The 20,020-nt window shown below is 38.4% G+C and overlaps 2 protein-coding genes across 2 annotated transcripts in view; one reads left to right on the plus strand and one right to left on the minus strand.

Annotated features, from left to right (window-relative positions):
• anapc1 (anaphase promoting complex subunit 1) overlaps positions 1 to 5,062 on the minus strand; it is a 30,749-nt gene extending 25,687 nt beyond the window's left edge. Inside the window, exons 1-11 of the mRNA XM_030772300.1 lie at positions 4,850 to 5,062; positions 4,408 to 4,569; positions 4,229 to 4,271; positions 4,030 to 4,130; positions 3,206 to 3,288; positions 2,923 to 2,996; positions 2,557 to 2,702; positions 2,082 to 2,302; positions 1,337 to 1,546; positions 878 to 973; positions 644 to 734 (exon numbers count right to left, since the gene is read on the minus strand). Coding sequence (XP_030628160.1) covers positions 644 to 734; positions 878 to 973; positions 1,337 to 1,546; positions 2,082 to 2,302; positions 2,557 to 2,702; positions 2,923 to 2,996; positions 3,206 to 3,288; positions 4,030 to 4,130; positions 4,229 to 4,271; positions 4,408 to 4,569; positions 4,850 to 5,062 — 1,440 coding nt within the window. The remainder of the gene's footprint in view (positions 1 to 643; positions 735 to 877; positions 974 to 1,336; positions 1,547 to 2,081; positions 2,303 to 2,556; positions 2,703 to 2,922; positions 2,997 to 3,205; positions 3,289 to 4,029; positions 4,131 to 4,228; positions 4,272 to 4,407; positions 4,570 to 4,849) is intronic.
• Positions 5,063 to 13,110: 8,048 nt separating this feature from the next.
• vip (vasoactive intestinal peptide) lies at positions 13,111 to 15,283 on the plus strand. Its single transcript, XM_030772301.1, has 5 exons — positions 13,111 to 13,208; positions 13,811 to 13,915; positions 14,497 to 14,628; positions 14,970 to 15,078; positions 15,275 to 15,283. Exons 1-5 carry the CDS (start codon positions 13,114 to 13,116, stop codon positions 15,281 to 15,283), a joined length of 450 nt encoding a protein of 149 aa, XP_030628161.1. The 5' UTR covers positions 13,111 to 13,113.
• Positions 15,284 to 20,020: the final 4,737 nt, after the last annotated feature.

Here is a 20,020-nt window from a genome sequence, read left to right on the forward strand (position 1 = left end):
GTTCCTTGGTTAAGGAAAAAGGAAGGTTGTGTGTTGGAACAGGTTCAGATTAATGTGATGAAATATACTCTGAATTTCTTACTAAAACACACACCTATCTACAAGCAAGTGAGTCTCTGTGTATAATGATCATTCATGTACACAGGGACAAAAACTTAAGTTATTGCTTGTTTCCTAAGATTACCATCTGCTGAATGCATCAACCTAAGTGAGGAGGCTACTGATTTGTCACCTGACAGATGGATGCTATGGTGACCACAATGAGATTATTTGTTTCATTAGAGACTAATGTGCCTGTATATCAAGAGCAAGTGGCATTCAGCAGACTCTGAGAAAGGACAAAAGACATGTGGTTTGTAATATGGTGCCTCTCTCCAGTCAGTCTGACTGAAACAATGTTTTTTCATTAATGGACATATTTCATTAGTAAATAGCCTGTCAACTCATGAGGTATAAAGATCATAACATCCAAACAAAGGAATCTGTGCCTGTGCTTTGTAACATTTACTTCTCTCATTGATGATGAATATAATACTCCCCAGCTGTTTCTCACGTACTAACTTGGCATTACAGACCTCAAAAAACCAAACCGGCGTTCACCCTTATGTTTTTTTTTTAAACAAATCAAGGGGTTTTTCTTTACCTCTAAAGGTGCAGCATCTTTGGCAGAAATGGTGGCCACAGACACAAATATTAACTGAGATGGGTCGTTGCTTTCGAGAAATTTCACACATCTGTGAGGAGAATAAGCATTACATGACAAAACGATTAGTCATTCAGAGGCAAGCGATACTAGACACATGTTTAATGCGAGGTAAATTGAACGTTCTGCTGACGAGATTAAAACACAGATAGAGGACGGAATGACTGTGATCACCTCAGCTGCTGATGTGACTCGACAAGAAAACACAGGTATTTGTTTTCACACAGGTCAGAGGTGATGAACACTTTGGAGGCCTGGCAGCTCTTTTCCCTGATAAAAAAAAACAAAACAAAACAGCAAAACATGTAAACATTCCTACAAAGAATGAGCACAGACAAAGCACTTAACTTTCATAAAAGTTACAAAACTTTCAAAATGTTTACAAAACTAAAAAAAAAAAAAAACACTTATTAGTTCAAACCTCGAAGGATGTATGACAAAACATTTTTGCTTCGCACACTGCAGAGTTTTGATCCCTGAAATCAATTATATACCACACATCTATGCACAGATATATAGAAGCAGTAATGTAATGGCTATATATCAATTTGTCACAGCAGTAATATACAACTGTATCTGAAGATCTTCAAATGAAAACATTTTGAAGATCAAAACAGAAGCTATGCAATCAACCTTTGTGTAGTAGCAGTCTCGGTCCATAAGTGTTCTATGCAGAGGTCAGGGAGAATGGGCTCCATCTCAGGACCGAGGGCTGTTTCATTCAGCGTGCTGTTCAGAGATGCCAACAGGCTTTGCCCTCGAGAGCACGGAGAGTGGCATGACATGTTAAAGCGCTGATTTCCAGAGAATGAGGGTGTGGCTATGCCAGGCGAGTGTGCACGGCTACATGTCAATCACCAGGAAAATAAGAAGAGGTTAGCCAAAAAAAAAAAAAAAGTGTTTATGCTGATTTTGTCAGGTTCTAACAGTATATTTTCAAAGATTAGTAACAAGAACATAAGAGAGAGATATATTATCAATAAGCATTTTATTGTTTATATCCTGGTTTGGGTGTAGATTTACTTTAGCCTGCAGTTATATATTATATTGTTATATATTATATTGCCCCTGTTAATGAGGGGCAATATAAAAGCACTTCTGTTGGTAATGGCCTAAGGCTTAAGACAGAGGCAAAGTAGACAGAGACAGACAGAAGCTCAACTGTACTTTCCTAGATGTTGTTCCTCTTTCATCACTTGCATCAATCTCAGTAAAGACCGTATGCGTATGAGCAATCTTAAATCGTAGCTTCAACCCAACAAGTCCAAACTGAGAGAAATGCAAATGAACAACCAGACACTAATAGCAGGCATTACATTTCACTTACGAAATTCAGTAAAGATTTCAGTGGACGCAAAGTGCGGGCAAACAGACAGACCTGAGTGCAGCCATGTTCGAGATGTTTGGGGAGTGGGCACGTGAATGCATGCTGGGAGATGAGGCAAGTCTCCTCTGGTTTGGGAGAGCGTGGTGGTGCATGGTGGACGTGGGAGAGTCCAGGAGCGAAACGTTGCGCAAGTGAGAGGTCAGGAAGCTAGGTGCCATCAGACCCTGCGCTGGAGCCCCCTGCTCAGAACACTTCAGCACCATGGATCGCTCCTGAGGGGTTAAAGGTCATGAATCAAAAGTTTTGGTGGGTTTCGTGAACTGTAGTTTTTATTTTCTGTTCTAAACGAATAACTCTGTGGACAGTTTCGAACATTGTAAACTTCTCCAAAATCATGCTACACGGTTGGAAACAAAGTGGAGTACATAAAGATGTATAGTTCTCACTCTCTGTTACGTGCATTCTGCGAGATGTAGTCAACGTTAAGAAACAAAAATAATATTAATGACACTGATCTTTGCCATACCTCCTGTGTGACCTTACGTAACGCCCAGACAGTGTGTGTGCACTGCACCGTGTCATAGGTCATGATGATGGACGGATCCAAACAAGAGAAGACGACCTTCAGAGTGCTGTCAGATACATACTGCACACCAGCCATGTCAAACAGAGCTACAAAAAGTCACAGCAAACGTACATGTCAAAGGCCTTTCCCTGTCAGCGACGAGGTACTCCCACAGAACTGGACTAAACATCACAAGGGTTTGAATAAAAATGCGTGAAAAATAAGAGTTATTGTGGATGGAGAATCTGTGCAGTCAGACACACCACCAGACAGAGTATTTAGACACAGTATCTAGGTGATGAAAAATCCAGGACTCTGCAGACTGACCTGTGGATTTGCTAACAACAGGAGCGATTTCATCCAGGGGATGAAGCATACTGAAGAGAGTTGGAAGAGGCTCACTAGGATAGTAAGAGAGATAAGAGATATTAATATCACCACCACATGCAACATCAATATTAATATCATAAATATTATCAGTGGTCTCCATCCTTTTCATCCACACCAGCTACAAACCCAGTCATAAAACTTTCCACACGGTGCCAAGCTCTTCATACGATAACATTAAAAACATCAATCAAATGACAAAAACAATGTCACATTCACATACCTGTGAAGACTCACTGGGGCATCAGATGTCAGGATTTTTCGCTCCAGAAGCAGACCGAACTTAGTAGCCCAGAGGGTGCTCACCTACACACACAAAAAAACAAAAAAACTTAATAACTCAACCACTGTAATGGGGAATCATTGCCAGGGGAAAAGGCAAATGAATAAGCCTGACAAAAGGGGGTAACATTTGCGTAAAATATTCCCAAATTGTTTAATTTCTTCAGAGAAAATTATGAATGATTTGCTTCCACCTGAGGATCTGAATCCCTATGTGTACACCCATAATGAATTCACAATGTTTACACAAACTCAGACAGGCAACAAAATTAGATTATGTCAAGGAACACTCAGGTAAAAAATGGCCACATTTGCCGAGGCTGTAAAGTGTATTGTCCAAATGATGGTGCCTCTCTTCCTCCATCTGCCCCACTCGGCTGTCAGAATGCCAAATCACCCATTACCACTGCTGGAAAGTGAAATGGACTGGCTCTGGAGAATATCAATAACTGAGAAAAGCAACGCAAATCAGGGCCTCAAAGCCACTACACAGCCCAAAACAGGCTTCACTGTGGATATATGTCAAGTAATGTGGATATGGTAAGATCAAAATACTCAGATAAATTTTTAAGGAAGCAATTTTAAACTGGAATCATGTTCAACATTTAGGCTAAGTTAAATTAATTTGTAGATTTTTTTATTATCGTTGAACAATTCCAAAGCAGTCACTGAACAGATGAGAGGAATAACATACTCTGACAAATAAATGCATACATTATTTGTCAGAAGTACACAGACAAGCTTGGAAGAGATGCTGATACTGACCTGAAATGGCAGAGGAGAGATGAAGTCCTTCCCACTCATACTGTGTACATTTACACACGTATTCTGGACAATGCAAACAGTCTGCTCCACAATCTCTCCTTCTGGACGTCAACAAATTACATCACAAAATTAATCAACATCACACTGGAATAACTCAATCAAACATTGTTGCATTTAGCTTGCTGTACAGGCCACTTACCATCTTTCTTACTTGAAGGAACACTGAAGTTACACCACAATGCCTTAAAGTAGAAAAGAAAAAAAAGGTTCCACTAACAACAATGTTCATAAAAAAGTATCTGTTACGGTAGACACATTATAGGTTGCATTATAGGACTGCAACCTGTTTAAGCACCCATTATCTCATGTCACTGATACCTGCTGAACTGGGCTGTCCACAGTAAAAGCCTTGTACACGTGAGATGATTGGCTCTTGCTCCCATGACTCCATATAACCATGTTCCCAGCCACATAGAGCTCTTCCTCATATTCTGATTCATCAGTGTCCACAGCTGAACCCTTTCTCAGCTGCCAGCATTCCTGTTAAACAGAAACCAGCCACCCTGATATGCCATTCTTTAGTATATAATAGTTGATCACACTACAAAGGCTTCGGTCCACTGACTGTTCATGGCGCATGAATTACATACTGAAAAGGTTCAGGATGCTACTAGGTGACAAATCCAGACATGAATCAATTAATTCACAAAGGACATTCATGAAATTGTGAAAATATGCTAAATATCATTAATAGACTGAGTGATGCGAACGATGTTGAAATTAATCTAGGATTGATAAGCGAAGATGACTGTGACTACACCTTTTCTCGCTCCTGAAGTGTTACTTCCTGAAGAGACCCTACAAGTCCAGCTGCTCCATCCGAAGACCAGAGCTCGGAGGCCGGCTGGAGCTGTCGCAGCTGGAGATTCACGGCGTTCGGGTGATTCTTGCAGTGCTCACGACCGAACGGGACAAAAGACTGCAATTCCCCTGCGGCTATCATTGTGGCTCTCTCTTCATAGACGTTCGACATGAGTTCCGAATATCAGCATTATTTCTGCGAGACATAAGGCCAGTAGAATCTGGTGAATCTCATCCAACAATAATAATGAACATTTAAACATCTTGTGACAGAATGAAGTTCGTTACTTCACAAACTGACAGTTAACAAGCTGTAATTATTTACATAATATGATGCGATTTTGCATTTGCCTGGCCGTCTACTTTGACAGATTACGTGTCTGGCTAGCTAGCATGGTGGCTAATGACCCTCTGTACTCTGCTCTGACTAGGTAACGTAGCTTAAGCGAGTGACTTGGATGTTGACGTATCCAGCTAATTTTGTTGTACTGGTTCTTGATATTCGGAATTTATTTAAAAAGTGCGTTCATTTTGTCGCCTTTTCTGTTGCATTGCTAACCACAGCATATTGGTTAAATAAACGATTTCAGAGGCAAACCTGTTAATAACAAATAGTCTGGGTCTTGTCTTTGGAGTCCTTGTTTTTCTTTTATCCTGTGTCTCTTCCGCTGAAATATTCTATACGTGAAAACCAACATAAAAACTACTGAAGGCAAAACATACAAAATAAAGAATAAACACACATTTTTAAATGCACGCGGACATCTTGCTATCCCGTGAGTCTTTTCTTCGGAAGTGAGCGACCAATCACGATGAACCGCCCGAGGAGCGTTGTTGCACTATGGAGATACGCAGCGCTCAACCAAAGTTCCAGTCGGACGTTGTCAAAAATGATGACATAAGATCTGAAAAGTGATAAAATAGACTTGTTTTGGGTTGTTAAACACTTTGTGACTAAAATAAGTCATTTTCGGTCGGAATCTGTATTTGTGTGTTATGTTGCGAACAATTAATTTCCTCTTTAATAAACGGAATGTGCAATATAATTCACAATGTTGAGCAGAACAGCCTTTTCAGGCCTAACAAAAACACTTGATATTTGTCATCAGCTGAAATTTTGATTCCTCCCGCGAGTAGGAATCTCAGTTTAATTGCATTTATTAATTATTCTAAGAAATCCATCACCACCTAAATTCCAAATTAATCAACTGACATTTAAGTCAGTTGATTAATTTAATAAATAAACCTCATTCTAGAGTTAAAAGATCACAGGGGTATTGGTACAATGAAATTTTTAAATCTTCAGAACAACAAAAGCAAAATTGTGTGGTCCTTTTTACGGTGCAAGCCTCCTACATGATGTTTAAGCTTGGTGTGTTTACTGGGACCTCCATGTGGGACCCCATTTTTATTTTTCCATTTATCTCATTTTTTATTAATCTGATTTATCCCATTTTGATTGTTCTTATGTAAATGTAAAATGTAAATCTCTGTGATCACACATACACACACTGTGAACAGTGAGCAGTGAATTTGTCCTCTGCATTTAACCCATCCAATACACCGGTAGTGAACACACACACATCAGACGCAGGAGCAGTGGGCGGCATTCCTTGCGCCCAGGGGGCATTGGGGTTAAGTGCATTGTCGGTACTGGGAATCAAGCCGGCAACCCTTCGGTCACGACTGTCCGACCTGATGTGTATGCATTATCCTGATTTGTATGCATTCCATTATGACACTTAGGAAATTATACATGCTTTTATTTCCTCTCAAACTGTTTAATGATATGCCTTGTTGACACATCTCAGCAGCAAAAACCTTGGCCCTACATCTAGTTGTTCAGGTCAGCTTATAACAAGAGCAACATTTCCTCGCACATTACCACAACATTAGCTATTCTGAACTGGTTACATGTAAATCATAAATTTAATTACAAAATTTCACTAATCATTTACAAGGAATTACACAAAATGGCAAAGATCAACCAATTTTCAGGCTTTCCGGGTACCATTTGTTCATTTAGCCTTGTTTAATAACTTAATGTTAACCATTCTTTGCTGGAAGGTCACCTACACTTTTAGACAGTCTTCCTTGAAGCACTAGATACAATGATTCAGTTTCTTTTTCAAATCATGTCTTAAAACTCATCTATATCTGCATTTATGTATATCTATTATTATATTTTTAGTTATTATAATTATATGCCAGTGTATAATTATTTCTCACATTTGATATTATTATCGTCATAAACGTGTTGCACAGGTATTTACCAGTGACTCAGTCACTGCGGTGTTATTATATATACAATCAGGTCACAACCTTATATATACATAAAGTTATTTAAAGCCCTTTACCATTGTTTTCCTCTTCCTCCAATCTATTAAATGATGAAGTTTTTCAGTGTAAGAGAAATGGGGGGAAGCTGTCCTGTGTAACTGTCAGTCCAGTGAGCCGTGATAACTTTAGTGTTCTCTCTGATGCACAGGAAGGCAAAACAACAGATCAGACTATGTAAGAGCTAGACTGCTTGGTTGCAGAGGACAGGCTCATTAAATGTAAATCAAGTGGTATTCAGCCAGCTAGTGATTCATTACCCCAGGGTAAGCAATGTGCTGTAATTAGCAGATAAGTGAAGTAATGGATAAATTGATTGTCTCAGGAAATCGAAACATATTACTGGATTCAGCATGCTTACAAACATGTTTATTACGCCACATTTGGATGGTGAAAATACTCTAACCTATTCTACATAATTACCTTTTACTGTCATACCCAGGCTGTGTAGCTGTTTTTCTCTCCACTTCTGTTTTCTAAAAGTCTTTTTCCAAACAGCCAGAAGTCCAGGTTGCAGAGGGGCAAAGTCGTGACCTGTTTGTTTTCGAGTCTGTTTAATATCAGAAATGTGTTTTGCGCCTCCCTCTAGAATCTGCTGAATCCAGTTAACCTCACCCTACTTTGGAAGTGAAACCTCTGGATACGCTACTAGGCATGAGGTCATTTTTCAGACAAATGCCTCCGCCCCCAAACCATACTGTAATGCACATACATTTTGCTTGTTTTGTTTAGAATCAAGTGACTGTAAAAATAAGAACTATCAGGAGGTATTAATGTGGATGTGCTATAAAGAACCATGTAATAAGACCCTTCACCAGCTACCAGATTTCCATTGAATCATAACTTGTGCAAAAATACCATTTTTCAAGTTTTCACTCTATTACTGTTGTATGGCAACATTATTAATAGACTCTGGTTTGGCAGGGCAGGCAGAGAATCGTGTACAGTTTCGTGTGAGCCGAACGACATATGGCCAAATGAGTTGAACTGTTCACATAACAACTTCCATTATGAGTGAACAAAAATTAAATTTTGCAGCCTGTAATATAATCCATTCATTAGTCAGCTGACATTGTTTCGGTGTTGCTGTTGTTTGATCAACGCATAGGCCTATGCGTTGAGAGAGTGAAACATGGTACAGCAGATAGCCTAAGAATTTGGAAACAGAGTCACAGATTTTAGCTGTACCCAAGTATGTAGATGTACAGTTTCATAGTCATTACTTTTTGATTATTTCACATAGACTCTGACTCAGAGTGCAGAGATTGATGTGTCGGATCAATATGAATTCAATACAGGGAAGTAGGGAGCTTCTCCACCCCCACTCTGCGCTCTAAAAGATTCAGTTTATCTTCCAGTAGTCTTTTTTTTTTTTTAATCTCAAGATGCAGTGCTACAGGAGGAATGTGCATCCACGACTGCTATTTTACTTGATTATTTTTCAATAAAGCTGTCCTCTCTTTCACATATGGCAGCTGTCACTATCACCCTGGTTTTCCATGCCTCACATTATTTTTGTATTACTAGACCTTTGTATTTCCAATCCCTACAATATCACATAGTAAAGTGGCAATATCAATTGAAAAAAATACTAATTTTCCAAAAAGGAAAAAAATAAGTCTTGCCTCTCTCACAAATGATGGAGGAAAGAAAAATAACTGTTACACCAAAGATGAGATTGTGTCAATAACCTATCCGATGTATGTGACAATATCAGGAAGAATGTGATGTTCTGCTGTGATAACTACAGAATGTATCTGGCATATGTTTTCCAGTGCAATTAACCAAGAACGTGACGTGTTGTGTGTACACTGAAATATTGAAACATCTCTTTCTACAAAGATGTGTTTGAGATATTTTGTGTTCTTTTGGGACACGTAAGGTCCCCAACATGTAGAAGAAAAGTTCCTCTGGGAGAAGAGTGACATACCTTAAGTGCATAACTGATCTTGTTAGCCTTGAAGGAAATGTAGCAGAGGATTCTGTGTATGGATCAGGGCAGAAAAAAAGACTCATAATGTGATTGTATCTGATGACCACTGGTCTCAGGAGCATTGTCCTGTAGTCCTTTGCTTTGATTAGAGGACTAATGATACTCTGAAAGCATTATTGAACATAATGTCTTCCATGTTGCCAGAGATACAGATGTATTTACAGCATTAGTTAGCATAATTGATCCATTGCAGAGGTTTGGGCGGTAACAGGCCATAGAAATCCAAAGGGAATATGAGACCGTGTCAGACTATAACCATGACAATGTCTTTTCACCACTGACACCTCACTGCCACTGATAAAAGGGATATGAGATGAGTCTTTACCCCGACAGTCTAGTAAAATTTGGTGTTTCCCATATGAATCATATTAACATCATATTGCTTCTGATACAATCAGCTACTTTACATTTAATGAAATGTGATAATCTCATCTTGTTTTGGCTACACACATTGCAAAGTAAAGCTTTTTTTTATCACAACCCGATAAAATAGGTTTTTGTATGCCCTGTGTTGTCTGCCCTGAACATTGCTTTGGCTGAAAATTAAGTTCTTACAGTATTTGTTAGACATGATATGTTACTGACAGTGTCTGATAGTCTTTGTTTTTCAATTCTGCAACATCTACCACAATTAAGAGTGCAAATTAATTTCATTTGGATAATATGCAAAAATCTGGTGTAATTTTGAGATTGTCTGCTGTCTTGTCTAGTGATGTAATTAGCCACATTTTCATGAGTATATGTATAACTTCGTAATGTGGCCATGAGAACACCTGCAGTGAAGTAAGTAAACACCAAATAAATATCAAAGACAGGATTTGGTGTTTTCTGATAAGGGTCAACGGCTACCCCATGATGTTTCTGCCACCAAAGATCTAAATTTATATCAATTTATGTCAGTTTCCTGGTTGATTAAGTCATGAACACTTGGAATGACTGAAGAAGCATTCATGAAGAAATAGGCATAAATATGTGACTGGGATCCAAAATGACTCCAGTTTGTATCTTGAAGGTTAATATATCATTTCTATACACAAACCACATTCATGGGGAAAAAAAACAAACAAAAACAAAACAGAAAATTGCTCCCCCAAAAATGTATGAATCCAACTGCACATTATGGGCATTCAAACAGAGATTTAAGGACACAGTAAAGGTAGGTCAGGACATCCCTGTAAACAGTATTTGTGTGGTGTTCACAGCTTGCGTCCATCAGTGGATTCCCAGTTGATAAAGAAATGATGGAGAGTGTGATTTTTTCCCACTGCCTTGGCTCTGACTGGATTCCAACTCTGTGGTCCTGATTTATTGGTGCAAGTTGTGCTCTCTGATTTCTTCATTAATCATATCATTCATAGGGATGTAAAACCTGAAAAACGAAAGCAGACTGAGATCATTAACATGCCGCTAAGAAGGTCACCAGCCGATTGGTGCCTGTTTCTGCAGACAAATGCGTAAAAAATGACTCACCACGGGGGCGGGTCTTTCTCTATGGAAGTTTGACCTCAGCTCCTCAATCAGTGTCAATATCTGTCATTGTTCATTTGTCAGCAAATATCTGTCTTGTGGCTCTGTAATGCTTGCAGCACCTGACGAACAGGAGTTCTCCAAGAGATCGGAAGGCAAAAAGAGAATATTTTAAATGGCTTTACAACGTGGTCCTCTCTGAGCATGTTTGTACTGTATTGTCTTTTTTGTATGGTTTTACATGTCAGAGTTGAGATAAAAATTTACAAGAATGACAAGTGGCAAATTCCACTGACATTGACTTCGTTGCATTGCAGTTATCTGTAAAGCATAGCTAAAATAAACAGGAACACAATCTTGAAAACTGAAGTTCATATTTTGCATAATAAAAGCTGGTATCTCATTGGAGATTGGAGATCCATGCGCACTCTGCCCATATAATGTAAATATTTCCTGGAGATCAGTTTGTAACAGACTCTGGTTTAAATCAGATTCACAGTGGAATGAGCATGATTTCCAGTAGTTTGTGTCTAATGTATTTAATGTTTGACATGATTACATTAGAATTGTGATTAAGTCAGGGTGCAGATGGGGCTGCAGTCAAACAACTGACGTGTTCAAATGAGCTCTGTAAGACTCACTAGTGAAACTCATTACTGTAGCGCCAAACTGATAAAATAGAGTCTTGGCCATAAAATAGCGTTCATTACCGGGGATCAATACGGTAGTCTAGTCGGTAAAAGTAATAAAGTTCTAGAAAAGAAATTTCACTGGAGGACATTTAAGCACTTTTCAAGGTGTTCCGGAAAACTGACGTCTGATACTCATTAAATTGTAAAAACGTCCACACCTGAAAAGAGTGATATGACACATCTCTCCAATACTAAAGAGGAGTCCAAGTTATTTGCTGAAACTCTACTCTTGCATGGATTCCATAGCTGTCAATCAAACCCAATGTGGAGTAGTGCAGTAGGTAAGAGTGAGTCATCCAGAGGCACTGAGACAGTGAATGCGCATGTCATCTGAGTTAGGCTTCACTTACAATATTGTTGGAGGACAGGAGTCTCCAAGGCTGGGATGGGAGGGGGTGGAAAGTAAGGGGAATCAGAGGAGATGAGCGAAGAGTGGAAATGGAGGAGTGGAGATGAAGTGAGGGCGGGGGGGGGGGCAGAAGTTAAGTTTGGGAAGTGATAGTGAGATAGAGAGAAGATGAGGTCTAAGGATAGGTGTGAGCATGAGGGGATGAAAAATGTTTGGCAGGATATGGTTTGTTGGAGATGAAAGGAAAGCTTGTAGAGTTTGGAGAAAGAAAAGCCATATCGATATTAGATTTTGATTTGAATGAAATATTGAAACAGCTTGCATTGTGAGCACTACAACCGCGAGTGATAATATGAGTACATTTGCGACTGAGATCGACGTACCATCAAAGATCAGTTTCTCAAATGAAAGAAGTTAAGATGGCGTATAATGTCCATACACGTCATGTAATTGCAATAAAGCAGATGAAAGCAATGTGTTAATCCTGAATACATGACAGTACTTATGATAATAGCTCATTCTGTGACCAAATCAGACACTGTTTTCAAAGTTGATATTCCTCAGTAAGTTTCGTTACCCGAAGAGACACAACAACACATAACTAAATGATGAATCACATCAAGAATGACCCGAAACGTGCCGTTTTGTGCAAGCAAACCAATGACGAAGACATCAATCCCAATGGGACTTTTCATGACGTATCAAGGCAGATCAAATCTGATTGTCTTCCTGATGAAAAGTATTCGGATATATAAAACGAGGCGAAGGGTGAGAACATCCAAAGAGGCGACAGATCGAGAAGGAGCTCTGTGAGAGAAAAGAGTCCATTCTAAAACTTTCGGAGATATTTCAGAGGAGTTCTGTTTCAGGACCACGGTCAGCGCTCTGCAAAGGGAAACGTTTTCCCAGGAAAGGGGACCATATCTTAGGCACATGTAAGTGATAAACAAATTATCTTGAAATCGTTAGATTAAAAAGAATTACGCCCGCTCTTTATTTTTTATCAACATGTACACAGCGCTTGTTTTGCAAATGATTTTGTTTGGTGGATGAAATGTTCCTTTGCGTTCAAAATGAATGCGCAAGTCAGGGCGGTAATGAACAAGTTTTATTGTTGTTATTTTTTCTTAAGTTTATCATACACAAGCCGACCAATATAAAATGTTAAAACATGTTTTGCTCAAAGAGAGAATGCTTCCACGTTGCTCTTATAACGCGCAGTCTATTGTGGTTAATTTGTACTGCCGACTTATTGGAGTTCTTGTGGAAACAATTCCATATGTACCAGTTTCTTGCAGCTCTCTTGGTTTTGCAGCAGCATGTGGAATAGGCTTAGATATTCAGAGTTAACTGAAAAAGAATCATTCTTGCGCAGGTTTAAAGCAATGTTACAACGGAACGGCTACCAGATCCTTCTCCTAATAGCCCTGTGCAGTGCGTTATACTCACGGACTCTAAGTTTACCTTACGCGTCTGTGAGGTAAGAGCACAAAACCTCACCGAGATGAATTTGAAATATGGATCATGTTTTTTCAATGTTTCCTTGTAGAAACAAACCAGTGACTGAATTACCTGAACTTTATCTTGTGGCAGAATTTGGGCTTTTCTCTAGGCGCTAAGATGACCACACGCACTAAATCTTTCATCATGTGGAACTTTTACAGCATTTTGCTGATGTTCTGAAATATAAAATATTAGAGAACCTGTAATGCCATTAGCATAAATTTGTGTCATATTCCACAAACAACATTAACAATAACAATTTATTTTAGTTTGGAATATAAGGTACCCGGTGTACGAATAACTACACATGTTCTGTAAGTTTTGAGGGCTGCCACTTATGCCCTGGAGTGCTGTTGAAATAACGCTAAATGACTCTCTTCTAAACATCTGTTATGAAATCTATGAAATAGAAAACATATAATTAATGAAGCGCAAATTAATGGACCACCAATGCAATCTAATAGAACTTGTCCTTGACAGCTTGAAAGTCACAGGATGACAAGAATATGGATTTTACTGATTGGTGGACTATGTTTCTTTATTACAAGTTGTAAATCAGTTGATCTTCTTTGTTAGCAGAACCACAAGACACGCAGACGGTCTTTTTACAAGTGGATACAGCAAACTCCTAGGACAGCTATCCGCCAGACGGTACCTGGAATCACTGATCGGAAAAAGAGTCAGGTACAACTGCGTTCTGTGGTCTAGACCTAAAGACGAAGGATATACCAAACAGAAAAACTGATTTTTTGAAGCAAGAAACTTTAGATAGTAGAGGGTGCAAGTCTTATTCGGATCATAGCCGCAATACTTGACCACCGCATACACTGAGGAGGTATTAACATAATTCAGTACTGCGCATCGCTTTTGCGATATTGTAGTGTATTCACTGATTACATTTTTACACATGATTCATAAAAGAAGGAAAATGAGATCCAAACCTATGCTTTAACTTTTAACGTGGAGTTCTGCTCCTTCCTGGCATCAACCAGTGTTACACATTTGTTGTAACAGTGAGCATAATAACTGTGAGGAAATTGGAGATCGAGATTGGAGAGATCGATGTATATTTAAATATTAAAACATTACAATTATCACAAATGGCTAATGAATTCAACATTTTAGGGTAAACTGGACTTGACTTGATTGAGGATGGACTTTGTTTGGTATGGACATACAAGAGAAGAAGGGCTTTGAAATTTGCTCAGCAAATAACACCTGTAATGCGAAATGTACCATGTCTGTCTTTATGCTGACTCGCTTAGTGATGACTTGATGGACGACCAGCTTCCAGTGAAGCGTCACTCAGATGCCGTTTTCACAGACAACTACAGTCGTTTTCGCAAACAGATGGCAGTGAAAAAATACCTGAACTCTGTTCTGACTGGAAAAAGAAGGTATCCAATTAAATGATGATTTTTTTCACTAAAGTTTTAGTCTAAACATTATATTATATTTGGTTTTTGGTATAAGTCATTATGAACTCTATATGTACAGTTTCTTATCAAAAGATGCATTTATGGATTCAATCTAATGATTCAATTGTTAGTTCATTCCTCCTTTTGTTTCATAATTTTAAATTATTTTTATGTTTTAAATTTAGTCCTCTTTCTGTTCAGTCCTCTCTCTGTTTACAGATGATATCTTTCTTCATTTAAACCATGTTGTACTTACACAATCTCTAAAACTATTTATAATATTCAGCCAACATCTCATGTAAGAGTTTTCCATCATTTAGCCAAGAAGACCCTCCTAACATGCAGGATGAGACTGCCAGAGGCGAGACCCCTTTCCCAGAGAGCTATGATGATGTCAGCTTAGATGAGCTTCTAAATCACCAGCCATTGGTATGTTAAAAGTCTTATATGCTGCTCAAAATTGTCAACAACGATAAAGTACTTCATGAAAATAAAAGAATCAAAACACTAGTTGTTGTTAATAAATTTGCCTTTAAAGCCTTTGTGAAGTTTCATATTTATCTTTAACTGAAGAATTTGCAAAATTAAACCCCCCACCCCTTCTCTCTTTGTTTGTCTGTTTCAGCCGCTCTGAGGTTTGACCGTTGAGGGGACCATCCAATCCCATTGCCATCTTAAATATTCCATTTATACAGTATAATAAAGGACATCAACATTTAACACCAAACCAACATGTCTCAAAGTAAAGATAAATTAACAAAATGTGGTTACCTATAAAGTAATGTTTACATTGTAAAATCAAGTTATTGTTTAATGAGAGATCTCAGCCTAAAGATGTACATAGTGTTGGCCTTGAAATAGAGTAATTTGTTCTGTAAATGGTAGTTCAATAAATGCATTGAAACAAGTTCTGGGCTGGCATAGTACAATCAAAGAACATTTGGACAGAGGTGTGGACAGGAGGAGGACCACATGAGGAGCGATGATTGGATTCACATAGTATTCCTCTAGCTTTGAGCATTGAGCAATGTATAATTCTCTGCTAACAGGGAATGTCCATGCATTTTGTAAAATCAGAATAATTTTGTAAGATTGTGTTAATGTTGCTTCTCTGTTGATTCTAAAACAAATGGGAATTTTTGGGGGTGGGTTGGGTGGGGCACTGGAAAACTTTATTTTTTCCATTTAATGGACAATAAAAATTTGAAGAGCCATTGAACTCTTGACTGCACTCAATGTGAAAAGCATCTTCAACTTGTTATCTACCAGTTGAACCATAGTGCACTGAAAATTACCAACAGTAAGGTGCAAAGTTAATACTTAGACTGATGTGAATGTGTTTACCTTATAGTAAACTAGGGAGTTGATATAAGCTCTTCTATAAGGCCACAGCAAATAGATACCACACAAATGGAGTTAGTCTAAATGAGAAAAATACCTTGCTTATTGTAGTAAATAGATACAGTTACAAAAAATATTGATTATGGCCAGAGCATGAAGTAATCCATGAACCAATTATGAGTAGAAATTAATCAATCAGTCCTGGACAAGGAAGATTTTAGGGTTTCTAGTCTGTATCCACAAGACTAGGCTTTAACAGGAGACATACAGAACCTTTCACACTCCCAGATCAGTGTCATTATGGTCATTTTATTCATCTTTATTGTTCATATTATCCAAAATGACACCTGGGGGTTGAGGTATTTTCTTCAGCTCTGCCTCAACATGAAGCTCAAGACCCGTTGTTCTTTTTGAGAAAATCAATGATTGGCAAACTTAAAAAAAAACATTGCATGACCATATCTCACATAATAAGCCAGTCCCAAAATTCCGAAGACCAGAAAATGTCTAAATAAAGCGCAGACGTGTTAAATGAACAAAAATATCCCTATTTTACAAATCAATTTTAGTCCTGAATAAATTCCCTCAAAACTGCTCTCATTGCAGAATAATTGTGATAAATCACATTTTTACCTCCTTAGATCAGTTTCCACTAAAATGCCTCATTATCTCAGTAGTTATCATAAAAGTCAGATCAACGACAACAATGACTAATTGAGCCAAAGACAAAAGGAAAATAGAGCTAAACAGCTAAAGTTAATCTGCATTTCCCCCATACAGCCAAAAACAACCGAAACTCATGCCACAGAGGATTGCCTGACCGATACAATTTGAGTTTTGCGCAAGGATTTTACATGAGCATCTCATTTGAGAAGATGTCCCACTTCATGAACATCTGATGGAATAATACCCAAATAATTGGCAGTGAAAGAGCTGTATTGAAGTCAGTCTAGGCACAATCCAGCAAGTTTGCTATTAACAGAACGGCCCTGGAAATTTGGCTCATAAATGTCAGAAGTGATGTGTCACTTAAGAGAACATTCACATGGACTGATGTTTAATGGTACACTAGAATGCTGTGTTCTCCAAAATTAGAAAACACGTCTAACGTACTGTCGGCCCCTGTTAATGTTAAATACACATGTGACCTGGAAAATTGGCTAGAATTACTCCAGTAAAGCTACATGATTCAGCACTGGATATTGTTATGGATACACTTCCTGTTTACCCAAATGCAGGTCATCCGATATATGCCTGCGAACAACTGGAATGCTTCCCAAACATTCTATACCTGAGTTGTTAAAAATGTAGTTTACACCACTGAGCAGCTGTTTTTCACATATCTTACTATAAATCCTGGCTGTGCTAGCATGAATTACCTTTCACTCATTATTTCTGCTTTGTTGTTTTCCTAAGGGACTGTAATCTCTTCAGTGTCTGGCTGTGATCACTGTAGAGTTATCATTCATTTAACTAAAGTTTCAATAATGCCCTCCTCCTATACCTGGCTTTATTGTGATATCTTTTTCCTTTTTGTCAAGAGTATTGTGGTGACTTTACCTTTTTCATTGGGATTACAATAACAGATATTTACTAGGACAATAATTGTTGTGATGTTAATCCTTTTGAACAAGTATATTCTAACATCTTCATGCTAATGCTAATGTCTTTATCCTATTGCTAGGGTTACTATGAAGTCTATAATCCCTTTGGACAAGAATACTGCAATGGCCTTAGATTTTTGGCAAAGAATAATGTAGTGTTTTCAAATCTTTTGATTGTGATAATTGCTCCTCCTACTCTACAGAAGATTCCAATTGGTTTAAATGCTTGTAACATCTAAATGCTGACTGGTTACTGTGATGTCTGTGACCCTGACTGACTACAGTAATGTTTATAATCTGATTGGCTGTGGCAATGTCTAGATAGTGTCTGGGATCGCAATAATATCTGTGTCCTTTTGTTGCTTAGTCTATTGTTGTCCTGTTGTTGAGTGATGAAGAAACAAGGCAGTTTTTTACACCAATTACGTTCTAATTCGTCACATCAGATTTTCGTCTAACATGCAATGAGGGTCAAGCAGAAAACCAAGAAAAGAAAAACAAAGATGACTAATTGGAAAAACACACACACAGACACACACAGACACACATATATATATAAAAACACAAATACACACCAACACACAGAGACACACACATGCAGGCACACATGTCATTTTATGAATCACCATGCAGACATTTAGAAAAAACATTCCAGAATACAGATTTTGCCAATGGTACTAGGGTGATTGTGTATTTGATGCGTGAGACCGTGTATATGATGTGATGGTAGTCTCATGTGCTAGAGACCAAATAAGAGATGACAGATCTAAGTAGACAAATGACAATTTTCCTGTCACAAACACATAATTTACCTGTCATGGAAATAGTTTTGAATGTGTGACAAGCTAGCAGAAAAATGACATAAAAGATTTCACAAGTATTCAAGTCCCTGCCTTTATCATGTTCAGGCTATGAACTCCACTATTCATGTGAACTCTCCTGTCTTACTCGCCATAGTGCAATGGTTTCGAGAACAATGTGGTCATTTTCTTTTTGGAGCAAATGTGACCAAGCAGCACTGTTTTCCACAGAAAAATTCAACTTCGAGTGACTGCTTTTATGTTCAGCCAACCACTACAACCTACAAACTCCAAACTCAAAAGTGTGAGTCAAGCTGAACGCCCAATGTTTCGTGACTGTTGGAGTATGGAGAAATGTGTTCACAAAGTGAGCTTTCTGGCGCTTTGCCTTTGGCTTTGGAGCAAGCATCTCTTTTCAGGTTTCCGGGAGTGGTGCCATGGATACAGCACTAAGGACTTTACACACTGATTATCAAGCTTCACCACGTAATCTCCCCATCCAAAATGATGTCCTCCCACTAGTACGTTACAACCCAGTTTCAATTCAACTGGTCACAAATAACTTGAATGGAAATGCATAGAGCCACAATATTGTATTTGTAATGCTCTAACTGATAAGATGGGACAAAGGCCAACATGAAGCGTTTGTAGTTGTGGTGTCTGTGAGAGTTCTGGTAATTAGTATCATGGATTGCATTACACAAGATTAAAATGATATAAAATAACACAGGTAACATTGCAAAGCAGAAGATAACATGGCAAACTATGGAACAGTGAACTAAGCCAAATCTAGCTTAGCCTGCTGCCTCAGAATTTACATTTTCCCTTGAATGCCTTATTATGCCATTGTTCATTTAAGAGAAACACATAGCAGATTACAGAATGTGCTTAACGTGCTAGTTGAAAAAGGTTTTGTTCATATCAGGAGATTAAAGATCCTGGATCCAGAAATGTCTCTAACTTATGATCAACAGGAAAAAGGTGGATACTTAGTCTCCAGTGACCAAGCCTTTATTGAATTCTCTAGTCCAGGTCAGATGGTGTGTGATTTTTTTTTTTTGGGGTAGTGTAGAGAGGGTGTGCTCATTAGCTTTCATTATTGGGGACCTAAATGGACCTGCAGGCTCCTGACAGTAAAAATAGACAGGCATCTGTGTACTACACTGACCAGGCCACTCTTCACCTCCCTCATTCTGAGATAATTGCAGTCCTACCACTTAAAGCGATTCCCCATAGAAATGGCCCATCAGATAGCATTTGTGTGTGTGCATGTGTGTGTTTTTACGTGTGTGTGAGAGAGAGAGGAAGAGAGAGAGAGAGAGAGAGAGAGAGAGAGAGAGAGACTTTCCTGACTGGTGTGTTAGACCTGGCAAGTATTTGATGATGTCTCTGCTTTTCGATGTTCCACAGAGTAGCTTCAGAGAACAGCTTAATTCACTGGTTTCTGTTCAATGTATGGTATGTAGTGAACAATGAACTGAATTTTTATGAACATTATTCATTTCAAGAAAGACGTGGGTGTTGTGTTCATTGTACACAGGAAACCATCACAAAATCCAATCCACCCACAACAGATACTGTGTATGCACTATAAATATGATGTATTAATATGATGTATTAATGAGA

The sequence above is a fragment of the Chanos chanos genome, chromosome 4, assembly GCF_902362185.1.
Source record: "Chanos chanos chromosome 4, fChaCha1.1, whole genome shotgun sequence".
NCBI lineage: Eukaryota > Metazoa > Chordata > Actinopteri > Gonorynchiformes > Chanidae > Chanos > Chanos chanos.

Coding starts and splice junctions, on each gene's coding strand:
- vip (XM_030772301.1), top strand. CDS start 13,114: ATGTTACAACGGAACGGCTACCAGATCCTTCTCCTAATAGCCCTGTGC. Junction 13,916..14,496: donor CTGATCGGAAAAAGAGTCAG/GTACAACTGCGT, acceptor TGACTCGCTTAG/TGATGACTTGATGGACGACC. Junction 14,629..14,969: donor GTTCTGACTGGAAAAAGAAG/GTATCCAATTAA, acceptor TCCATCATTTAG/CCAAGAAGACCCTCCTAACA.